A 25,985-nucleotide genomic window follows, 5' to 3' on the forward strand; every position below is an offset into this window, starting at 1 on the left:
ATACTACCGTTCAAAAGTTTGAGGTCACCCAAACAATGTTGTGTTTTCCATGAAAAGTCACACTTATTCACCACCATACGTTGTGAAATGAATAGAAAATAGAGTCAAGACATTGACAAGGTTAGAAATAATGATTTGTATTTGAAATAAGATTTTTTTTACATCAAACTTTGCTTTCGTCAAAGAATCCTCCATTTGCAGCAATTACAGCATTGCAGACCTTTGGCATTCTAGCTGTTAATTTGTTGAGGTAATCTGGAGAAATTGCACCCCACGCTTCTAGAAGCAGCTCCCACAAGTTGGATTGCTTGGATGGGCTCTTCTTGCGTACCATACGGTCAAGCTGCTCCCACAACAGCTCAATGGGGTTCAGATCTGGTGACTGCGCTGGCCACTCCATTACCGATAGAATACCAGCTGCCTGCTTCTTCTCTAAATAGTTATTGCACGATTTGGAGGTGTGTTTTGGGTCATTGTCCTGTTGTAGGATGAAATTGGCTCCAATCAAGCGCTGTCCACTGGGTATGGCATAGCGTTGCAAAATGGAGTGATAGCCTTCCTTATTCAGAATCCCTTTTACCCTGTACAAATCTCCCACCTTACCAGCACCAAAGCAACCCCAGACCATCACAATACCTCCACCATGCTTAAAGGGGAACATTATCACAATTTCAGAAGGGTTAAAACCAATAAAAATCAGTTCCCAGTGGCTAATTTTATTTTTCGAAGTTTTTTTCAAAATTTTACCCATCACGCAATATCCCTAAAAAAAGCTTCAAAGTGCCTGATTTTAACCATCGTTATATACACCCGTCCATTTTCCTGTGACGTCACATAGTGATGCCAACACAAACAAACATGGCGCATAGAACAGCAAGCTATAGCGACATTAGCTCGGATTCAGACTCGGATTTCAGCGGCTTAAGCGATTCAACAGATTACGCTTGTATTGAAACGGACGGTTGTAGTGTGGAGGCAGGTAGCGAAAACGAAATTGAAGAAGAAACTGAAGCTATTGAGCCATATCGGTTTGAACCGTATGCAAGCGAAACCGACGAAAACGACACGACAGCCAGCGACACGGGAGAAAGCGAGGACGAATTCGGCGATCGCCTTCTAACCAACGATTGGTATGTGTTTGTTTGGCATTAAAGGAAACTAACAACTATGAACTAGGTTTACAGCATATGAAATACATTTGGCAACAACATGCACTTTGAGAGTGCAGACAGCCCAATTTTCATCAATTAATATATTCTGTAGACATACCCTCATCCGCTCTCTTTTCCTGAAAGCTGATCTGTCCAGTTTTGGAGTTGATGTCAGCAGGCCAGGGAAGCTAGGGTCGATATTCTTCTCTTGATCATCTTCGGTGGCATAAGGGACGGTGTGAGCCAAGACATCCAGGGGGTTTAGCTCACTCGTCTGCGGGAACAAACTGCCGCCATTGCTTGCCGTGCTACCGAGGTCCTTTGTCCCTGAATAGCTCACACACTCCGGCAGATTCAATGGGGGTCTGGCGGCAGATTTCTTTGACTTTATCGTTGGAAATGCATCTGCTTTGAGTGTCGCAGGATATCCACACATTCTTGCCATCTCTGTCGTAGCATAGCTTTCGTCGGTAAAGTGTGCAGAACAAACGACTGACCATTTCGTCGACTTTCCCCACAGCCTCGTATTTTGAACAAATTTCATCCAATTTCTTGCCACTTTCGCATCTTTGGGCCACTGGTGCAACTTGAATCCGTCCCTGTTCGTGTTGTTACACCCTCCGACAACACACCGACGAAAGTGAGAAAATGGCGGATTACTTCCCGATGTGACGGGATAGAAAAGATAGAAAATAATAGAAAAGCGTTTAATTCGCCAAAATTCACCCATTTAGAGTTCGGAAATTGGTTAAAAAAATATATGGTCTTTTTTCTCCAACATTAAGGTATATATTGACGCTTACTTAGGTCTGGTGATAATGTTCCCCTTTAACAGATGGCGTCAGGCATTCTTCCAGCATCTTTTCAGTTGTTCTGCGTCTCACAAACGTTCTTCTTTGTGATCCAAACACCTCAAACTTGGATTCATCCGTCCACAACACTTTTTTCCAGTCTTCCTCTGTCCAATGTCTGTGTTCTTTTGCCCATCTTAATCTTTTTCTTTTATTGGCCAGTCTCAGATATGGCTTTTTCTTTGCCACTCTGCCATGAAGCCCAGAATCCCGCAGCCGCCTCTTCACTGTAGATGTTGACACTAGTGTTTTGCGGGTACTATTTAATGAAGATGCCAGTTGGGGACCTGTGAGGCGTCTGTTTCTCAAACTAGAGACTCTAATGTACTTATCTTCTTGCTCAGTTGTGCAACGCGGCCTCCCACTTCTTTTTCTACTCTGGTTAGAGCCTGTTTGTGCTGTCCTCTGAAGGGAGTAGTACACACCGTTGTAGGAAATCTACAATTTCTTAGCAATTTCTCGCATGGAATAGACTTCATTTCTAAGAACAAGAATAGACTGTCGAGTTTCAGATGAAAGTTCTCTTTTTCTGGCCATTTTGAGCGTTTAATTGACCCCACAAATGTGATGCTCCAGAAACTCAATCTGCTCAAAGGAAGGTCAGTTTTGTCTGTAATGAGCTAAACTGTTTTCAGATGTGTGAACATGATTGCACAAGGGTTTTCTAATCATCAATTAGCCTTCTGAGCCAATGAGCAAACACATTGTACCATTAGAACACTGGAGTGATAGTTGCTGGAAATGGGCCTCTATACACCTATGTAGATATTGCACCAAAAACCAGACATTTGCAGCTAGAATAGTCATTTACCACACTAGCAATGTATAGAGTGTATTTCTTTAAAGTTAAGACTAGTTTAAAGTTATCTTCATTGAAAAGTACAGTGCTTTTCCTTAAAAAATAAGGACATTTCAATGTGACCCCAAACCTTTGAACGGTAGTATATATATATATATATATATATATATATATATATATAGATAGATAGATAGATAGATAGATAGATAGATAGATAGATAGATAGATAGATAGATAGATAGCCACACTGTGAACCCACACCAAACAAGAATGACAAACACATTTCGGGAGAACATCTACACCATAACACATCATAAACACAACAGAACAAATACCCAGAATCCCATGCAGCCCTAACTCTTCCGGGCTACATTATACACTAACAAAGCCCGCCCGGGGTTGGGGTGGGGGCGGGGTTTGGTGGTAGCAGGGGTGTATAATGTAGCCCGGAAGAGTCAGGGCTGCATGGGATTCTGGATATTTGTTCTGTTGTGTTTATGTTGTGTTAAGGTACAGATGTTCTCCCGAAATGTGTTTGTCATTCTTGTTTGGTTTTGGTTCAAAGTGTGGCGCATTATTAGTAAGAGTGTTAAAGTTGTTTTAAATGGCCACCGTCAGTGTAACCTGTGTGGCTGTTGACTAAGCTTGCTGTCACTTACGTGTGCAAGTAGAAGATGCATACAACAAGAGGCTGGGCTGGCACACGCTGTTTATACAGATTGTAGAGGGCGCTAAATGCTGTACCATCATGGCACGCCCTTATTAATATTGTACGGGTGAAATTATAAATGCTGTACCATCATGGCACACCTCTATTATTAATGTAAGGGTGAAATTATAAATGCTGTACCATCATGGCACGCCCTTATTATTATTGTAAGGGTGAAAATCGGAGAATATTAATCCCGGGAGTTTTCTGCGAGAGGCACTGAAATCCGGATGTCTCCCGGGAAAATCGGGAGGGTCGGCAAGTATGCAGCTGAGCCGCATCAGAGTGATCAAAGAGCCGCATGCAGCTCCGGAGCCGCGGGTTGCCGACCCCTGGCCTAAACATATCCACATATATATGGTGTATCATGACATGGCCTAAACATATCCACATATATATGGTGTATCGTGACATGGCCTAAACATATCCACATACAGTATATATGGTGTATCGTGACATGGCCTAAACATATCCACATATATGTGGTGTATCGTGACATGGCCTAAACATATCCACATATATATGGTGTATCGTGACATGGCCTAAACATATCCACATATATACGGTGTATCGTGACATGGCCTAAACATATCCACATATATATGGTGTATCGTGACATGGCCTAAACATATCCACATATATACGGTGTATCGTGACATGGCCTAAACATATCCACATATATATGGTGTATCGGGACATGGCCTAAAAATATCCACATATATATGGTGTATCGTGACGTGGCCTAAACATATCCACATACATATGGTGTATCGTGACATGGCCTAAACATATCCACATATATATGGTGTATCGTGACATGGACTAAACATATCCACATATATATGGTGTATCGTGACATGGCCTAAACATATGCACATATTAATAAAAGCCCATATCGTCCAGCCCTAGTTAGAATGTGATTTTTTTTTTTTTTTAGTGTATGAGCATGAAGTGATGAAGCCTACTTGGATGAGTCTTCTAAGACAAAGTGAACAGTCCAGTTGTGATGGATTGAATGCCCTGAGAATAAAATGATATGTGCTTACTTGGACTGTGATGAAGCTGTGAGGACTCAGGTGCTTTGTCTTCATGCTCTTCAGTCTTCACAGAGACAACAATCAGTGGAAACTTGCTGACATCATCCTCCTCCTGCCCTACAACACACTCTCCCTCCTCTTCCTCTTTAAAATAGGGGGGCTGTGGATCCTCTGAAGTGAAACTGTCCCCCTGCAGATGAGGGAGACATTCTTCTTGGTGTCCAATCAGCTGATGGATGTCTACAGGACACAAACAAAACATATTTTAACTCCTACATGCTAAATATTAAATCGTACATGAAATATAGGGCTGTGGCTATTGAAAATGTTATTAATTAAGTGTTCTACTGGAAATGTTTACGATTAATCGAGTAACTGGATAAAACAGTGTGGCTTGGTTAAAGACGAATTCAAGCGACTTTAAGACAATTCACTTAATAATGAACGGCCAATTGGTTTGAGATGGTATGAATTTAAGATGTCATCTTTAGATCAGGCTTTGATGTTTCCACAATTACTGCCACATTTAAAAATTAAAGTACCAATGATTGTCACACACACACTTGGTGTGGCCAGAATATTCTCTGCATTTGACCCTCCACCCTTTATCACTCCCTGGGAGGTGAGGGGAGCAGTGAGCAGCAGCGGTGGCTGCGCCCGGGAATATTTTTTATGGTTATTTAACCCCCAATTCCAACCCTTGATGCTGAGTGCCAAGCTGGGAGGTAATGGGTCCCATTTTTGGAAATGTTCCCTTCGAGTAAAATCTTTACCGCAGATTGAACATGAAAAAGGTTGTTCTCCAGTGTGTGTTCTTATGTGTCCTTTTAAACTTTGATTTCTTACAAAACTCTTACCACATTCTGAGCAGGAAAAGGTTTTTCTCTAGTGTGTATTCTCTTGTGTTTTTTCAAATTGTGCCTATGAGTTAAACCTTTACCGCAGATTGAACATAAAAAAAGGTTTTTCTCCAGTGTGTGTTCTCATGTGTCTTTTCAGATGACTAGGATATTTGAAAGTTTTGTGACAGTGAGAACATGTGAAGTGAGTGTTGTCAGTGTGACATGTCTTATTATCTTTAGAGTCTTCATCATCAGTGTCAGGAGAGTGTGACGTTGTGTCCTCACTATCTGATAGTGGAGCTAAGATCTTGTCTGCTTGTGATCCTCCACAGTGGTCTCCATCAGCTTCTGTTGTCATGTGCTCCGCCTCTCTCTTCTCCTCACTTTCACCTTTGACCTCATCATCTTCACTCTTCACAGGGACACCAGTCACTGGCATCTTGGTGACATCAACCTCCTCCAGTCCTTCAAGATGCTCTCCCTGCTGACTGATGCTGTGTTCCTCCTCTTCCTCTTTAATGTGAGGGGTCAGTGGGTCCTCCTCTTCCTCTTTAAAATGGGGGATCAGTGGGTATTTTTCTTCCTTCTTAATGTGGGAGGGCTGTGGCTCCTCCGTCCGCATCCTGAAGCTCCACTGCTGTTGCTCAGGGTGAAGATGTTCTTCACAGACGTCTGCAAGACAAACACACCATCTCTGCTCAGTCACACAATGCATTCAGTACTTTTACATGCACTTAGGAAAAACAAGTTATCGTATGAACTGTCTTGAAATCTCAGTGACGCACAAACACGCTGCTCTTTACAACATTATGCACAGGACAATAAAAACAAACCAGGACGACAGGACTTTTCACTATGGATAGACGATATGGTTTAAAATTGATTTTGCGATATATTTTTTCATATACAATTACTAATAAAACCATTTTAAAAACAGGCTACACAGGCTCCTTATTTAGTTGCTGAAATATGCAGTAAAATATTTCATCATTTCCAGTATTATTTTCTCAAAGAAAGTAACCAGATATTAACAGTAAATAAACAAGTACATTAATAATAATTGTTTCGACAAAATAATACAATTATAAATGACACAATATGTTACTGCATATGTCAGCTGCCAAATTAGGAGCCTTTGTAACCAGTTTTGAAATTCTTCTATTAACAATCATATACCAAATGATATATGGTGACATGTATTGTTATTAGGATATAGATTTTAGGTCATATCGCCCATACCAAACATTGGTTCGCCGAGTCATTTTGTTTGGCCCACCAAATATATTTATTTTTTATATTCTTCAGATGTGTGTGTATTAAGGGTGTAACGGTACGTGTATTTGTATTGAACCGTTTCGGTACGGGGGGTTCGGTTTGGTTCGGAGGTGTACCGAACGAGTTTCCACAGGAACATATTAAGTAGCGCACCGCACGTTGTGTAAACAATGCACACCGAGGCACAACACACGGCATGCTAGCAGCGACCGGGCTACTACAACATGTAAAAGCCAGAGCTGGAAGACCCTCTTGCCTCGTTAAGATCTCCCGTTTGGGAACACTTCGGCTTCGCGGTGCGATACAAAAATGGATAACATTGCTTCAACGAAGAGAAAGACGAACACAGCTACCACCGCATTCAAGCAGCCTCTCCTCGGTGAGTCAGGCAGGGCTAAAGCAATAACGAATGCCGTTGGTGTTTTTATAGCAGCAGTTTTAAGACTATATTGCATTCAAATCTATATTTTGAGCCACTTCTATGGTGGAAGAACAATGAGCCCATATATATCCCCTTACTGCCAAGTTAGCCAGGCACTACCTCGCCATACCTGCTACCTCCGTGCCCAGCGAAAGGGTATTTTCCACAGCTGGAGACATTGTAACTGCAAGCAGGTCTGCTCTTTCTGCACACAATGTGGATGAACTGATTTTTCTGGCAAAAAACATGAAGATTGAGTGAAAGTCACCAGGGTTAAAGGCTGAGGGGGGAAAAGAAAAGTTAATCTGAGGATGAGTTGACTTGAAACTGTTTAATGTTGCACTTTTTGTATGTAGAAGAAAAGTTTTGTCATTTTATTTAATCTGAGCAACAACTTGAAGCAGTTTAATGTTGCACTTTATATGTAGAAAGGTTTTGTTAAGAAACCAAGTCTGAGCCTTATCTTATTTAGTTTTCATTTATATATATATATATATATATATATATATATATATATATATATATATATATATATATATATATATATATATATAATGTTAAAAGGATAAAGTCATTGTTTACAAATGTTGGTAAATAAATAACCAGAAAATGTATATTTTGTTGTTTTCTTACCGTACCAAAAATGAACCGAACCGTGACCTCTAAACCGAGATACGTACCGAATCGAAATTTTTGTGTACTGTTACACCCTTAGTGTATATGTTTAAAATGTGGTACTCTTGTTCTACATCACGTGGAATTGTCATGTCATGGGGATGGTGTGCTTTTAACTAAGGGTGTGACGATACGGTCAGCTCACCAAAGAATACTCGATAATGGTTTTAGGAGAACGAGACGATATTCTGGTGGTTAACATGATTCTTACACATATGTGTACTTCATGTGTATATGAATGTACTTCCTCTTGTGTGCTTAGTTTTTACTGTAACTTCATTGTGGATAATATCTATAAACAACCTCAATTGTTTTTCATCTTTAATTTGAAGGACTGTTTACTTATCTGACAAATTCAAAGGAAACTGCACTTTTTTAAAATGTCGCCTATCATTCACAATCCTTATGTAAGACCTATGTTTTTCATTTTCATGAATTATAATTAGTGAAGAAACATGAGCAAAAATCAGCTAACATTGGAGTCAATGGGAGCTCCTCTATTAGACCCACAAAGTCCTCCAAATAACCATCCAAAAACTGCCAACAATACTCCATTTACATTTTGTGACCTGAATAATAACCAAGTATTAGCGATATTGTTATTATAAGCGCTAACGTTAAGGACCTACTTTTAGCGGCGCATTGATCACAGAAATAACTAGCTTATGCTGCTATATTGACATACTGAGCTGCTTTCTCGCCTCTAAGATGGTGAAAGCTAATTCTAGATTATAAATCATGCCTCTCATTTATATGGTGAAGGTTGTGGACATAAACCGAGAACTTGGTCAACTTTGACATCCAACTTAGACCTGGAGATGGCAAGAAAGACACGAAAATATGCTCTTTTGCACCCACCCTTTTTTAACCCTTTGTGAGGATTAATTCTTCATCTAAACGGGAAGATATGAACATCCCATCAGTCGGCATCCCAGTGAGAGCAGACATTGTATGCTTAAAATGAGCAAGATATGTAAATATGACATGTTATTAAGAATGTTACTACATTACATACTGTATATATGTACAGTGTGTATTTAAAATGTTGATGAAGGTTTTAGTATGTTATTTAGAGCACTTTATAGGCAGAATAGAGCGGCTGCCGTATTTTCCGCACTATAAGGCGCACCTAAAAACCACAAATTTTCTCAAAAGCTGACAGTGCGCCTTATAACCCGGTGCGCTTTATATATGGATAAATATTAAGATTCATTTTCATAAAGTTTCGGTCTCGCAACTACGGTAAACAGCCGCCATCTTTTTTCCCCGTAGAAGAGGAAGTGCTTCTTCTTCTACGCAAGCAACCGCCAAGGTAAGCACCCGCCCCCATAGAACAGGAAGCGCTTCTTCTTCTACTGTAAGCAACCACCCGCTCGCGTAGAAGAAGAAGAAGAAGCGCGCGAATATTACGTTTCATTTCCTTTGTGTGTTTACATCTGTAAAGACCACAAAATGGCTCCTACTAAGCGACAGGGATCCGGTTCATGAAAAGACGCAATCTCTCCATCCGCACACGGATTACTCTTTCACAGCAACTGCCTAAAGACTTTCAAGAAAAGCTGGCTACTTTCCGTGCATATTGTAAAAACAAGATAGCTGAAAAAAAGATCCGGCCAGAGAACATTATCAACATGGACGGACGAGGTTCCACTGACTTTTGATATTCCTGTGAACCGCACTGTGGATACAACGGGAGCACGTACGGTGAATATTCGCACCACAGGGAATGAGAAGTCATCCTTCACTGTGGTTCTAGCTTGCCATGCTAATGGCCAGAAACTTCCACCCATGGTGATATTCAAAAGGAAGACCTTGCCAAAAAAGACCTTTCCAGCCGGCGTCATCATAAAAGCTAACTCGAAGGGATGGATGAAGAAAAGATGAGCGAGTGGTTAAGGTAAGTTTAAGTTTACGCGAAGAGGCCGGGTGGCTTTTTTCACGCAGCTCCGTCCATGTTGATATACGACTCCGTGCGCGCCCACATCACGCTGGTTTTTAATATATTATTAAAGTTTGACTGACCTATCTGACTGTTTTTTTGACATTCCTTTAGCGCAGTTAGATGCGGCTTATAACACGGGGCGGCTTATAGGTGGACAAAGTTTTGAAATATGCCGTTCATTGAAGGCGCAGCTTATAACCCAGGGCGCCTTATGGTGCGGAAAATACGGTACTAATGACTCAATTGTTAGCTAACTTTTGCGAAGGTTTATTTTCTATTGAGGATGCATTAACCATCGACCTGCTCAGTGGCCTTGTGGTTAGAGTGTCTTCCCTGACACTGGAAAGTCGGGAGTTCAAACCCCGGCCGAGTCATACCAAAGACTATAAAAATGGGACCCATTGCCTCCTTGCTTGGCACTCAGCATCAAGGGTTGGGGGTTAAATCACCAAATGATTCCCGAGCGCGGCCTCCGCTGCTCTCACCTCCCAGGGGGTGAACTTGGGGATGGGTCAAATGCAGAGGATCATTTCACCACACCTAGTGTGGGACTACCGTTGGGACCTTAACTTTAACTTACAAAGGGACTGTGAATGATTCCAAAAAGTGCAGTTCCCCTTGAAATGAGAAAACAGAATAAAAACATATCATGTGAAGTGAATTATATTTATATTGCGCTTTTCTCTAGTGACTCAAAGCGCTTTACATAGTGAAACCCAATACCTAAGTTACATTTAAACCAATGTTAACTGGGAGCAGGTGAGTAAAATGTCTTGCCCAAGGACACAACAGCTACGATGGCAGAAGCTGGGATCGAACCTGGAACCCTCAAGTTGCTGGCACGGCCACCCTACCAACCGAGCTATACCGCCCCAAGTAACAAGAACAAAATACATTAATAATAAAATGCCTCATAGCAAATGTGATGAATTTATCTTATTACTGTCCTTTTTTGGGCTTTCCCTTTTAAAGGGCAAAGTCCTCGCAGGGTCTTTTGTCCTAATGACTGTCTGGTTAAAGTGAGGAGACTATAATTTAGACTTAGACTTATACAAACTTTAATGATCCACAAGGGAAATTGTTCAACACAGTAGCTCAGTTACAATGATGGAAAGTGTAAGGATGGAAAGTACAATGCAGGTATAAATAGACTAATATAGCGATAAAAAATCTAACATATATACGAATATATACATGATATGTGTACAGTATATTATATATACAGATATATTATATTTAGGAAAACTATTTATTTACAAATGGACTAGAATAAGTCACTCATTTTTACAGGTAGCTAAAGTTGGGATATAATTCAGTTAATGAAGGATAAGGTGATTGAGAAATGTTTAATATAGATTAGAATAGGCCGTGCAACTAATCATATGTCCTGAGTTCCAGTTGAAACTGGGTGCAAGTTCATGCCCACGCACATACACTCTTATCGCCCACATTCTTGCCACGGTTTACGTGGCTTCTTCGCCCAGGTCTGAAGGACAACACCAGATATGAAGTCAGAGTCCAGGGAGAAAAAAGCAGCAGTCAATGTCGAACAGAAGGAACCTTCCTGGTGTTACCTGACGGCACCACCACCAAGCTGCGACACCACTACAAAGACTCCTCCATGCTCGTGCTCGTACCACAGCCTGAAGTACCAGCAATGGCCGACATCTACTGGGTACGCCTCCTCCCGGGAAGGATTGAAGGACAAGGACTGCTCCAACTGTTCTATCAGTGAAAGCCCTGGCTGACTGAGCTGCGTCCGTATGCACCACCACCTGTTATGATCACCAGTCAGACGACTCATACCAGGAGGCCTTAGACTTCTATATATGTAGGAAGTCAGGGTGTGGCTGATCATGTTGACCTTCCATTGCAACAACTAGCATGGTATAAGATGGACACCATTGCTGTCCCACATTGTTCCCTTGCTCTCTGTCCCACCTACCAAGCCAAAGACTTAGGTCCAATGACGAAACAGGGCGTAGCTGCTGCTGATTGGACCGACACGCAAATACCACATTTTCAACCCTCCCTGTTGTCGGTTAAAAACATAGCTATGGGCTGCACTTTGGACACACCTGCTGTAGGAGCTAGCAGCTACACAACAGCTAAGCTAAAACAGCACATTTAAGCATATCAAATAATTATAGTTGCTTAATACGTACACAAAGTCTCCAAAACAGAAGTCGGATAGAAAATATCCAGTAACAAAGGTGTCCGCATCGTTCAACTTTCTACGCCATGAGCTTGACTAATGAATTATTGTGGCCACTAGGTGTTGTGCAAGATCAAATCGAACAATTGCAAAAGCATCCGTCATAAGGTTAGTGTTTTTATTATATTTGTGTCAATATGTATAAGCATCCTCAGCCTTCCCGGTAAGGTCTATTCAGGTGTACTGGAGAGGAGTTTACGCCGGATAGTTGAACCTCGGATTCAGGAGGAACAGTGTGGTTTTCATCCTGGTCGTGGAACTGTGGACCGGGTCTATACTCTCGGCAGGGTCCTTGAGGGTGCATGGGAGGTTGCCCAACCAGTCTACATGTGCTTTGTGGACTTGGAGAAGGCATTCCCTCGGGAAGTCATGTGGGGAGTGCTCAGAGAGTATGGAGTATTGGACTGTCTGATTGTGGCGGTCCGCTCCCTGTACGATCAGTGTCAGAGCTTGGTCCGCATTGCCGGCATTATGTCGGACACGTTTCCAGTGAGGGTTGGACTCCGCCAAGGCTGCCCTTTTTCACCCATTCTGTTCATAACTTTTATGGACAGAATATCTAGGCACAGTCAGGGCGTTGAGGGGATCTGGTTTGGTGGCTGCAGGATTAGGTCTCTGCTTTTTGCAGATGATGTGGTCCTGATGGCTTCATCTGGCCAGGATCTTCAGGGGGATGAGAATCAGCACCTCCATGTCCGAGTCCAAGGTTCTCGCCCGGAAAAGGGTGGAGTGCCATCTCCGGGTTGGGGAGGAGACCCTGCCCCAAGAGGAAGAGTTCAAGTACCTTAGAGTCTTGTTCACGAGTGAGGGAAGAGTGGATCGTGAGATCGACAGGCGGATCAGTGCAGCGTCTTCAGTAATGCGGACGCTGTATCGATCCGTTGTGGTGAAGAAGGAGCTGAGCCGGAAGGCAAAGCTCTCAATTTACCGGTTGATCTACGTTCCCATCCTCACCTATGGTCATGAGCTTTGGGTCATGACCGAAAGGACAAGATCACGGGTACAAGCGGCCGAAATGAGTTTCCTCCACCGGTTGGCGGGGCTCTCCCTTAGAGATAGGGTGAGAAGCTCTGTCATCCGGGAGGAGCTCAAAGTAAAGCCGCTGCTCCTCCACATCGAGAAGAGCCAGATGAGGTGGTTCGGGCATCTGGTCAGGATGCCACCCGAACGCCTCCCTAGGGAGGTGTTTAGGGCACGTCCGACCGGTAGGAGGCCACGGGGAAGACCCAGGACACGTTGGGTAGACTATGTTTCACGGCTGGCCTGGGAACGCCCCCGGGAAGAGCTGGACGAAGCGGCTGGGGAGAGGGAAGTCTGGGCTTCCCTACTTAGGCTGCTGCCCCCGCGACCCGACCTCGGATAAGCAGAAGAAAATGGATGGCTGGATGGATGGATGGATGGATGGAGGGATGGATTTGTAACACAACTTGATGTTTCTTGAAAAAAGCGTCCAGTAGTTGATGTTGTCGCTCCTTCTCCTCTTTTTTGGACAAAGTTCCTCCTCATACTCTGCTATTGTTTTTTGTTTTTTCCTAACATTACAAATATTTCTTCAACGGCAGCAGTTAGTCGCTGATTTACCAACACTCACATCATTTGTAATGTAGACATGTTCAACAATAATAACACTTTACACTTACATTGGATCTCTGCTTAATGTAGACATGTTCACACAATAATAACACTTTACACTTACATTGGATCTCTACTTAATGTAGACATGTTCACACAATAATAACACTTTACACTTACATTGGATCTCTACTTAATGTAGACATGTTCACACAATAATAACACTTTACACTTACCGGTACATTGGATCTCTGCTTTGATGTGTCGATCACTTCCGCCTCTCTTTGTTAGCAGCTAACAAGCTAAGCTAAGCAGCAGGCTAGGCTAGCAGGTCAAAGTGCACTCAGACTAATGTATCCGCATACAAACAATTACTCTGTTAAACGACATACATGTGCACATGGACGTTGTAATTAAGACCAAGAAACCATAATAACCAAAACAAGGTATTCTCCGTCAGACGCCATCTTGTTTTGTTCTTCCTCCTGTGTGACGTCATCGAGGTGTTCTCAACCGCGGAACAAATGTTGTCCAAACACGTGTTTCACTGGGACAATAGTGAGTGGTGCACACTTCCTTCGCCCAGCCACAGAACAACAGAAAGTGCCATTTAAGAGTTGCTGGTGTAACAATAAGAAGAATATATTCCACTCCTCTCTTGTACAAGCGGCTTATGAGGTAATATACATTATATATGTTTATATTATTTACCTGATATGTTGTTCGAAGCTAACGTGCTAGCGTTAGCCAGCTAGCAGGCCTTTGTAGCAAATGCGAGCGTCTGAGGAGTGTATTTTATATGTTCTCTATGAGAATTATATTGACTTATTTAATACCTTAACTGTTTTTTTGCTGTATAGTACAGTCACGCTTAACATCATTAAATATTTGTTACTAGAAAGGAACGAACGTCTCGTAATTTAAGTCTGGAATAAGTCACATGGTATAATAATAATAATAATAAAACATTTTATTTGGTATAGCGCTTTTCAGTGTACTCAAAGACGCTTTACAGGATAACAATTTAAATTATTGGCAACACTAAATTGGCCCTAGTGTGTGAATGTGAGTGTGAATGTTGTTTGTCTATCTGTGTTGGCCCTGCGATGAGGTGGCGACTTGTCCAGGGTGTACCCCGCCTTCCGCCCGATTGTAGCTGAGATAGGCTCCAGCACCCCCCGCGACCCCGAAAGGGACAAGCGGTAGAAAATGGATGGATGGATTATTATGACAGTGTAATATTACGTATCACACATACATTGCAGTAGTCTACTTTGTGTTGGTGCTAACTTTATTAGCAATAAATACAAATTATGTTGTTTGCACGCACTTCTATTACCTTGATAACATCCACCTATCCATTTTCCGACCGCTTGTCTTTTTTCGGGATTGGGGAGTGCTGGAGCCTATCTCAGCTGCATTCGGGCGGACATATGAAAATTCAATTAACTGATGCTTGTTATTACGAATACACTATTTGCACAATTGTAAATGATTATATATATATTATATATGTAAGTAAATATTTAATGAAATAAATGTTAAATAATAAAAATGGCTTTAATATACTGTACACAAATTGAACATGCATCAATATTTTGTTTGTAATCGAATCATGAGGTACCCAAATATTCTCAAAAAAATATATATATTTATATATTTATATACACTATCTTTCAAAAAGTATTTGGCCACCTGCCTTTACTCACATAAGAACTTGAAGTGCCATCCCATGGAATTGTCCAACATGTTTTGGTATCCTGGAGCATTCAAAGTTCCTCTCACTGGAACTAAGGGGCCAAGCCCAACTCCTGAAAAACCAACCCCACACCATAATTCCTCTTCCACCAAATTCCACACTCGGCACAATGCAGTACGAAATATAGCGTTCTCCTGGCAACCTCCAAACCCAGACTGGTCCATCAGGTTGCCAGATGGAAAAGCGTGATTTATCAGTCCAGGCGTCTCCACTGTTCTAGAGTCCAGTGGTGACATGCTTTACACCACTGCATCCCACTCTTTGCATTGTACTTAGTGATGTATGGCTTAGATGCAGCTGATCGGCCATGGAAAGCCATTCCATGAAGCTCTCTGCGTTCTGTACGTGGGCTAATTGGAAGGTCACATGAAGTTTGGAGCTCTGTAGCAACTGACTGTTCAGAGAGTCTTTGCACTATGCTGACCTCTCTATCAGTTTACGTGGCCCACCACTTGGTGGCTGACTTGCTGTTGTTCCCAAACTCTTCACTTTTCTTATAATAAAGCCGACAGTTGACTTTGGAATATTTAGGAGCGAGGAAATTTCACGACTGGATTTGTTGCACAGGTGGCATCCTATGACAGTTCCACACTGGAAATCACTGAGAGCGGCCCATTCTTTCACAAAATGTTTGTAGAAACAGTCTCCATGCCGCCTAAGTGCTTGGTTTTATAAGTGATTAGGACACTTGATTGTCATCATTTGGATGAATGGCCAAATACTTTTGGCAATATAGTGTATATATATTCTCACGCCAGCACATTTCTTAAGGTGTGAGTGAGGTTCAACCAACATACTATCGCACGGCCACACTCGCTGGCACTTGTTACACGTGCTTCGCTGCACTTCTGTTGGTTTTTTTGTTGGGTTTAAGAATGTTGCTTTCGCAGAAGGAAGAACGAGGAGAGGATATTGCGCGTAAAAGTAAAGCAAACCGGTCACAGCTCTGCAGTCCTGGTCACCGTTGACGTGAGGTCGGACTATTTTGGAGGTGCACGTGACACGTCAAGGTTGGCTGGTAGGTTGGTAGTGGGAGGAGCGAGTTGGCGTCACTCGATGCTGCAGCACAATGAAACTTTTATACGTGCAGACTGACTTAATGCAGTCATGACGGTATTAAAATCCCAGCAGGAGGTTTTCTATAAGTTGTTACTTTTTATCAATAATTTATTTAAATGCAGAAAACAAGATCAATTACACAATTCATAATAATCAATAACTGATGATTATTCCATGTGTAGAAGAACATCACCACAAAGTGGTGTCTGTCCACTTGGAGAATATTATATTTGATAGACTAAAAAATATTTGACACATCTGAGCTGAAGTTTGTTTGTGTTGTCTTGCGGACGTCCAACAGATGAACGCTCGTCAAGAAGAACGTCCCCTTCAGCAGCAGGAGGATGCACAGCCCCCCCACATTAAAGAAGAAGAGGAGGATCTCTGGGTTACTCAGGAGGAAGAGTTTCTTCCAGGGCAGGAGGAGACTGATCTCAGCAAGTTTCCACTGACAGTTGTCTCTGTGAAGACTGAAGAGCATGAAGACAAAGCACCTGAGTCCTCACAGCTTCATCACAGTCCAAGTAAGCACATATCATTTTATTCTCAGGGCATTCAATCCATCACAACTGGACTGTTCACTTTGTCTTAGAAGACTCATCCAAGTAGGCTTCATCACTTCATGCTCATACACTTCAAGTCTTAAATCTAATCATTGGAATTTAGAGGGGAACTGCACTTTTTTGGGGATTGTTTTCTATCGTTCACAATCATTATAAAAGACATGAGGGTGGATATATAAAAATAAATAAATCACATTCTAACTAGGGCTGGGCGATATGGCCTTTTATTAATATGTGGATATGTTTAGTCCATGTCACGATACACCATATATATGTGGATATGTTTAGGCCATGTCACGATACACCATGTATATGTGGATATGTTTAGAACACGTCACGATACACCATATATTTGTGGATATGTTTAGGCCATGTCACGATACACCATATATATGTGGATATGTTTAGGCCATGTCACGATACACCATATATATGTGGATATGTTTAGGCCATGTCACGATACACCATATATATGTGGATATGTTTAGTCCATGTCACGATACACCATGTATATGTGGATATGTTTAGAACACGTCACGATACACCATATATATGTGGATATGTTTAGGCCATGTCACCATACACCATATATTTGTGGATATGTTTAGGCCATGTCACGATACACCATATATATGTGGATATGTTTAGGCCATGTCACGATACACCATATATATGTGGATATGTTTAGTCCATGTCACGATACACCATGTATATGTGGATATGTTTAGAACACGTCACGATACACCATATATATGTGGATATGTTTAGTCCATGTCACCATACACCATATATATGTGGATATGTTTAGGCCATGTCACCATACACCATATATATGTGGATATGTTTTGGCCATGTCACGATACACCATATATATGTGGATATGTTTAGGCCATGTCACGATACACCATATATATGTGGATATGTTTAGGCCATGTCACGATACACCATATATATGTGGATATGTTTAGTCCATGTCACGATACACCATATATATGTGGATATGTTTAGTCCATGTCACGATACACCATATATATGTGGATATGTTTAGGCCATGTCACGATACACCATATATATGTGGATATGTTTAGGCCATGTCACGATACACCATATATATGTGGATATGTTTAGGCCATGTCACGATACACCATATATATGTGGATATGTTTAGTCCATGTCACGATACACCATGCATATGTGGATATGTTTAGAACACGTCACGATACACCATATATATGTGGATATGTTTAGGCCATGTCACCATACACCATATATATGTGGATATGTTTAGGCCATGTCACGATACACCATATATATGTGGATATGTTTAGGCCATGTTACGATACACCATATATATGTGGATATGTTTAGGCCACGTCACGATACTCCATATATATGTGGATATGTTTGCCTTAGCCTTGAATGAACACTTGATGCATATAATCACAGCAGTATGATGATTCTTTGTGTCTACTTTAAAACATTATTCTTCATACTGCATTAATATATGCTACTTTTAAACTTTCATGCAGAGAGGGAAACCACAACTAAGTCAATTTAGCAAAAGTGTATTTATTAAACAGTTATTAAGCAGTGGCACAAACATTCATGTCATTTCCAAACAGAAAGTGCAAGATTGTCAGAGACATTTTAAAACAAGCTATTAGTGCACTTTTGTGCATGATGTCACTAAGATGACATATCAAAACAACACTAAATTAAAGTGCACTTTTTGTACCGAATGCCACTACAGTAGTTAAAAACAAATAAAATGCACTTTTGTGCATGATGTCACACAAGATATTTCAATAAGTGTCAAATAAAAATGAGCTGCATAATAGGAAATCAAATAGTGTATGTCCTTCACTATGTGGTAGGTTTCTGCGGACGTTATCTCCTTCTGTTGTTGACTATTTGTTTCATACGGTGTTGATCTGGAAATGGTTGCTTAGATATCTTGTGGGTGTGGCACCGGCCGAGATGTTGACATGCAGAGTTTCAAGCACTCTTCATTCTCTAGCGGGTGACTTTTCAAATGATGCTACATTAGCAGTGCTGCTACTTTTTGTAGCAACGCTTTTGCCGCATACTTGTTCACCATCTACCCGCTTGAAGCCAAACCACCGCCAGACGATGGACCCCCTGCTGTTTTTCTTGGGAATTAATTCTTCCTTCATTTGTTACTAGATTGGCACCTTCTTTCTCTCGTATTACCACTAGCACCACAGCAAACGTTACCATGTCGCTACCTGTCTGCTCCGTGAGAGCGTATGACGTTGCACACGTGACAGTATGTGACGTATGTAAGAAGGTGCGCTTGTTTTATGTCTCTGTGAGAAGGAGAGACAAGAAAGAGTGAGAAGAGCCTGTAGTGTAATGCCTGCAGCTAAAAGCAACTGTGTGAGAACGTATACTCCAATATCACCATATAGTCATTTTCTATATCGCCCAGAGACAAACCCACGATATATCCAGTATATTCCATACATCACCCAGCCCTAATTCTATCTCATAAATGTAAATAAAAGTCCACTTGCAATGGAGCCAATGGGAGGTCCTCTATAACCATCCAAAATACACCAACAATACTCCATTTGCATTTTGTGGCTTAAATGTCCACCAAGTGTTAGTTGAGTTGAGTTGACTTTGAGTTTATTTGGAACATGCAAGCATACAACATGATACATCACACATGCACGCATACAACATGATACATCACACATGCATGCATACAACATGATACATCACAATGCATGCATACAACATGATACATCACACATGCATGCATACAACATGATACATCACACATGCATGCATACAACATGATACATCACAATGCATGCATACAACATGATACATCACACATGCATGCATACAACATGATACATCACACATGCAAGCATACAACATGATACATCACACATGCATGCATACAACATGATACATCACACATGCATGCATACAACATGATACATCACACATGCAAGCATACAACATGATACATCACACATGCATGCATACAACATGATACATCACACATGCATGCATACAACACGACGCATCACACATGCATGCATACAACATGATGCATCACACATGCATGCATACAACATGATACATCACACATGCATGTATACAACATGATGCATCACACATGCATGCATACAACATGATACATCACACATGCAAGCATACAACATGATACATCACACATGCATGTATACAACATGATACATCACACATGCATGCATACAACATGATACATCACACATGCATGCATACAACATGATACATCACACCTGCATGCATACAACATGATACATTACACATGCATGCATACAACATGATACATCACACATGCATGCATACAAACATGACACATCACACATGCATGCATACAACATGAAACATCACACATGCATGCATACAACATGATGCATCACACATGCATGCATACAACATGATGCATCACACATGCATGCATACAACATGATACATAACAATTTCCAGTTTGTCTTTTCAACATGTTGGAAAAGGAGTAGGAAGAAGCAGAGCTTATTTAATCCTACCACTTTTCTTTTACATAACAGTTGCTAACACTTTTGTTCACTTCCTGTTCTCAATGTATTCACAATATACTCCATAAGTAATCACAATAAAAATAAATAAATAATAATGAGTGAAGTAAGTTATATTTCATATGGTGAGATGAGTAAGATGATGTAGAAAATGAATGATGGATGAAATAAATTGAGAATGTTTATCTTCTTCTTTGTACTTTGTAAACACTTTAAGTGTGAAGAGTTTCTTGAAGTGGATCATATTAGTACATTGTTTGATTGCTTTGCTTCATCCATTCCATCATTTAATTCCACATACTGATATACTGAAGGTCTTAAGTGTTGTACGTGCATACAAATGTTTTAAATTACATTTTTCTCTAAGATTATATTTCTCCTCTTTTGTTGAGAATTGTTGTACATTCTTGGCTAGCAGGTTATAGTTTGCTTTGTGTATCATTTTAGCTGTTTGCAAATTCACTATGTGGTGGAATTTCAGTATTTTTGATTCAATGATTAAAGGGATTGTATGTTGTCTATATCCAACATGATGTATTATTATAACTGATCTTTTTTGTAACACAGTTAATGAATGAAGTGTACTTTTGTAGTTATTTCCCATATTTCTACACAATAAGTCAGATATGTAACACTAGTGAGCAGTAGAGAATATGAAGTCATTTTTGGTCTAGAACATGTTTTGCTTTATTCATTATTGACGTGTTTCTTGCTACTTTATGTTGTATATTTTTTACATGAGATTTCCAGTTCAATTTATCATCAATTATTATACCTAGACATTTGGTTTCATTTACTCTTTGAATTTCTATTCCGTCTATTTGTATTTGTGTCTGACTTTCTCTTCTACTGTTACCAAATAGCATTATTTTACTTTTACTGAGATTCAAAGATTGTCAAAGCATCTTTTTAATGTGTTCATTTCTTCTGTTATTATTTGTATTATCTTCTGTGTGTTCTCTCCTGAACAGAAAGCAGTTGTGTCGTCTGCAAATAAAACGAACTTTAAGTCCTTTGTAACTTTACAAATGTGGTTTATATAAAGATGAAACAATCTTGGTCCCAGTATTGATCCCTGGGGTACACCACAAGATATATCTAGCCGTGTTGACATATTTTCACCCATCTTCACATATTGTTTCCTGTTGGTTAAATAGCTTCTTACCCAGTTCAAGACCAAACCTCTGATGCCATATCCTTCTAGTTCTGTTTTAAAAATATCATGATTAATTGTGTCAAATGCTTTAGTTAAGTCCATGAATACTGCGGCCGCACATTCTTTACCATCTATTGCATTGCTCATTTCCTCTGTTATTTGGATTAATGCTATCCATGTTGACATATTTGCTGTGAATTCTGGTGTGTAGTTAGTAAACTGGTGTATGTCTCCATTCTTATAAATTGGTACGACTTTTGCAATTTTCATTTTGTCAGGGAATTTGCGGGTTAGAAATGATACGTTGCTGATATATGTCAGAGGTTCTGAAATGTCTTCTATAACCTTTTTTATGGTTACCATATCTATTCCATGACAGTCGGTTGAGGTCTTGGATTTACAATGTTTTACAATTTTGGATCTCCTCTCTGAGCTGCCACCTTAACGTGGTAGAGGAGTTTGCGTGTCCCAATGATCCTAGGAGCTATGTTGTCCGGGGCTTCTATGCCCCCTGGTAGGGTCTCCCAAGGCAAACTGGTCCTAGGTGAGGGATCAGACAAAGAGCAGCTCGAAGACCTCTATGAAGAACACAAACAAGGAACCCAGATTTCCTTCGCCCGGACGCGGGTCACCGGGGCCCCCCTCTGGAGCCAGGCCCGTAGGTGGGGCACGATGGCGAGCGCCTGGTGGCCGGGCCTGTCCCCATGGGGCCCGGCCGGGCACAGCCCGAAGAGGCAAAGTGGGTCCCCCCTCCAATGGGCTCACCACCCATAGCAGGGGCCATAGAGGTCGGGTGCAGTGTGAGCTGGGCGGCAGCCGAAGGCAGGGCACTTGGCGGTCCGATCCTCGGCTACATAAGCTAGCTCTTGGGACGTGGAACGTCACCTCGCTGGGGGGGAAGGAGCCTGAGCTAGTGCGTGAGGTGGAGAAGTTCCGGCTAGATATAGTCGGACTCACTTCGACGCACAGCAAGGGCTCTGGAACCAGTTCTCTTGAGAGGGGCTGGACTCTCTTCCACTCTGGCGTTGCCGGCAGTGAGAGGCGACGGGCTGGGGTGGCAATTCTTGTTTCCCCCCGGCTCAAAGCCTGCACGTTGGAGTTCAACCCGGTGGACGAGAGGGTAGCCTCCCTCCGCCTTCGGGTGGGGGGACGGGTCCTGACTGTTGTTTGCGCTTACGCGCCAAACGGCAGCTCAGATTACCCACCCTTTTTGGATTCACTCGAGGGAGTACTGGAGAGTGCTCCCCCGGGTGATTCCCTCGTTCTACTGGGGGACTTCAACGCTCATGTTGGCAACGACAGTGAAACCTGGAGAGGCGTGATTGGGAAGAATGGCCGCCCGGATCTGAATCCGAGTGGTGTTTTGTTATTGGACTTTTGTGCTCGTCACAGATTGTCGATAACAAACACCATGTTCAAACATAAAGGTGTCCATATGTGCACTTGGCACCAGGACACCCTAGGCCGCAGTTCCATGATCGACTTTGTAGTTGTGTCATCGGATTTGCGGTCTCATGTTTTGGACACGCGGGTGAAGAGAGGGGCGGAGTTTTCTACCGATCACCACCTGGTGGTGAGTTGGCTGCGATGGTGGGGGAGGATGCCGGACAGACCTGGCAGGCCCAAACGCATTGTGAGGGTTTGCTGGGAACGCCTGGCAGAGTCTCCTGTCAGAGAGAGTTTCAATTCCCACCTCCGGAAGAACTTTGAACATGTCACGAGGGAGGCACTAGACATTGAGTCCGAGTGGACGATGTTCCGTGCCTCTATTGTCGAGGCGGCCGATTGGAGCTGTGGCCACAAGGTGCTTGGTGCCTGTCGTGGCGGTAATCCTAGAACCCGCTGGTGGACACCAGCGGTAAGGGATGCCGTCAAGCTGAAGAAAGAGTCCTATCGGGCTCTTTTGGCTCATAGGACTCCGGAGGCAGCAGACAGGTACCAACAGGCCAAGCGATGTGCGGCTTCGGCGGTCGCAGAGGCAAAAACTCGGACATGGGAGGAGTTCGGGGAAGCCATGGAAAACGACTTCCGGACGGCTTCAAAGCGATTCTGGACTACCATCCGCCGCCTCAGGAAGGGGAAGCAGTGCAATGTCAACACCGTGTATGGTGAGGATGGTCTTCTGCTGACCTCGACTGCGGATGTTGTGGATCGGTGGAGGGAATACTTCGAAGACCTCCTCAATCCTACCAGCACGTCTTCCTATGAGGAAGCAGGGCCTGGGGAATCTGTGGTGGACTCTCCTATTTCTGGGGCTCAGGTTGCCGAGGTAGTTAAAAAGCTCCTCGGTGGCAAGGCCCCGGGGGTGGATGAGATCCGCCCGGAGTTCCTTAAGGCTCTGGATGTTGTGGGGCTGTCTTGGTTGACAAGACTCTACAACATCGCGTGGACATCGGGGGCGGTACCTCTGGATTGGCAGACCGGGGTGGTGGTTCCTCTCTTTAAGAAGGGGAACCGGAGGGTGTGTTCTAACTATCATGGGATCACACTCCTCAGCCTTCCCGGTAAGGTCTATTCAGGTGTACTGGAGAGGAGGCTACGCCGGATAGTCGAACCTCGGATTCAGGAGGAACAGTGTGGTTTTCGTCCTGGTCGTGGAACTGTGGACCAGCTCTATACTCTCGGCAGGGTCCTTGAGGGTGCATGGGAGTTTGCTCAACCAGTCTACATGTGCTTTGTGGACTTGGAGAAGGCATTCGACCGTGTACCCCGGGAAGTCCTGTGGGGAGTGCTCAGAAAGTATGGGGTGACGGACTGTCTTATTGTGGCGGTTCGCTCCCTGTATAATCAGTGTCAGAGCTTGGTCCGTAAGTCGGACCCGTTTCCAGTGAGGGTTGGACTCCGCCAGGGCTGCCCTTTGTCACCGATTCTGTTCATAACCTTTATGGACAGAATTTCTAGGCGCAGTCAAGGCGTTGAGGGTATCTGGTTTGGTGGCTGCAGGATTAGGTCTCTGCTTTTTGCAGATGATGTAGTCCTGATGGATTCATCTGGCCAAGATCTTCAGCTCTCACTGGATCGGTTCGCAGCCGAGTGTGAAGCGACTGGGATGGGAATCAGCACCTCCAAATCTGAGTCCATGAGGAGTCAGTTAAGCTAGAACTAGCCAGCGCCAGGCTGGATAATTCCTGTACGCATAGCAATTTTCTTAGAATAACACACAACTCACATAATGTGTTTTCTGTTGTGAATGTGTCCGGGGTAGATATGCATTCTACTGAGGTGGCAAATCATGATGCGTTCAGTCGATTGCAGCATCAAGCAAACAATCTGAAAATTCCCGTCGTATCAATTCCTAGATATGGTCGAAACTATTTAAAGTGCACTACGTATAATAAACGCAACATTATTAATATTTCTACTACGGATAATTTAAACAAAAACTCGTCAAAACAGCCCAATACTTATAATATGGGCTTTTTAAACATAAGATCATTGTCTCCCAAAACGTTATTAGTTAATGAGGTCATTAGAGACAACAATCTTAACGTCATTGGTCTTAGCGAAACCTGGCTCAAACCAGACGAATTTTTTGCGCTAAATGAGGCATCTCCTCCTAACTATACGAATGCGCATATTGCCCGTCCCCTTAAAAGGGGTGGGGGGGTCGCATTAATATACAATGAAAACTTTAACCTTACCCCTAACCTAAATAATAAATACAAATCGTTTGAGGTGCTTACTATGAGGTCTGTCGCACCGCTGCCTCTCGATATGGCTGTTATCTACCGCCCCCCAGGGCCCTACTCGGACTTTATTAATGAATTCTCAGAGTTCGTTGCTGATTTAGTGACGCACGCAGACAATATAATCATAATGGGGGACTTTAATATCCATATGAATACCCCATCGGACCCTCAGTGCGTGGCGCTCCAGGCTATAATTGATAGCTGTGGTCTTACACAAATAATAAATGAACCTACGCATCGCAACGGCAATACGATAGATCTAGTGCTGGTCAGGGGTGTCACCACCTCCAAAGTTATGGTACTCCCGTATACTAAAGTAATGTCCGATCATTACCTTATAAAATTCGAAGTTCTGACTCATTGTCAACAAACTAATAATAATAATAACTGCTATAGCAGCCGCAACATTAATGCCGCCACAACGATGACTCTTGCTGACCTACTGCCTTCGGTAATGGCACCATTCCCAAATTATGTCGGCTCTATTGATAACCTCACTAACAACTTTGACAATGCCCTGCGCAAAACCATTGATAGCATAGCACCGCTAAAACAAAAAAGGGCCCCTAAAAGGCGCACCCCATGGTTTACAGAGGAAACCAGAGCTCATAAATTATCATGTAGAAAGTTGGAACGCAAATGGCGCGCGACCAAGCTTGAGGTTTTCCATCAAGCATGGAGTGATAGTTTAATAT

The 25,985-nt window shown here is 42.4% G+C and overlaps 3 protein-coding genes across 3 annotated transcripts in view; 1 reads left to right on the forward strand and 2 right to left on the reverse strand.

Annotated features, from left to right (window-relative positions):
* The window catches only part of LOC140680121 (uncharacterized), a 1,112,395-nt gene that overhangs the window by 359,830 nt on the left and 726,580 nt on the right, over positions 1-25,985 (reverse strand). The window lies entirely within an intron of this gene.
* On the reverse strand, positions 4,457-6,011 carry LOC140680152 (uncharacterized). The gene is made up of 2 exons (XM_072916527.1): positions 5,675-6,011; positions 4,457-4,787 (listed from the first exon to the last, which is right to left on the reverse strand). The coding sequence occupies exons 1-2, from the start codon at positions 6,009-6,011 to the stop codon at positions 4,489-4,491; spliced, it is 636 nt and encodes a 211-aa protein (XP_072772628.1). The 3' UTR covers positions 4,457-4,488.
* The window catches only part of LOC133570587 (uncharacterized), a 353,516-nt gene continuing 344,192 nt past the window's right edge, over positions 16,662-25,985 (forward strand). The window contains exon 1 of the mRNA XM_061923269.2: positions 16,662-16,831. The gene's annotated coding sequence lies outside the window, so the exon portion shown is untranslated. The remainder of the gene's footprint in view (positions 16,832-25,985) is intronic.

The sequence above is a fragment of the Nerophis lumbriciformis genome, linkage group LG28 (assembly GCF_033978685.3).
Source record: "Nerophis lumbriciformis linkage group LG28, RoL_Nlum_v2.1, whole genome shotgun sequence".
Classification (NCBI taxonomy): domain Eukaryota; kingdom Metazoa; phylum Chordata; class Actinopteri; order Syngnathiformes; family Syngnathidae; genus Nerophis; species Nerophis lumbriciformis.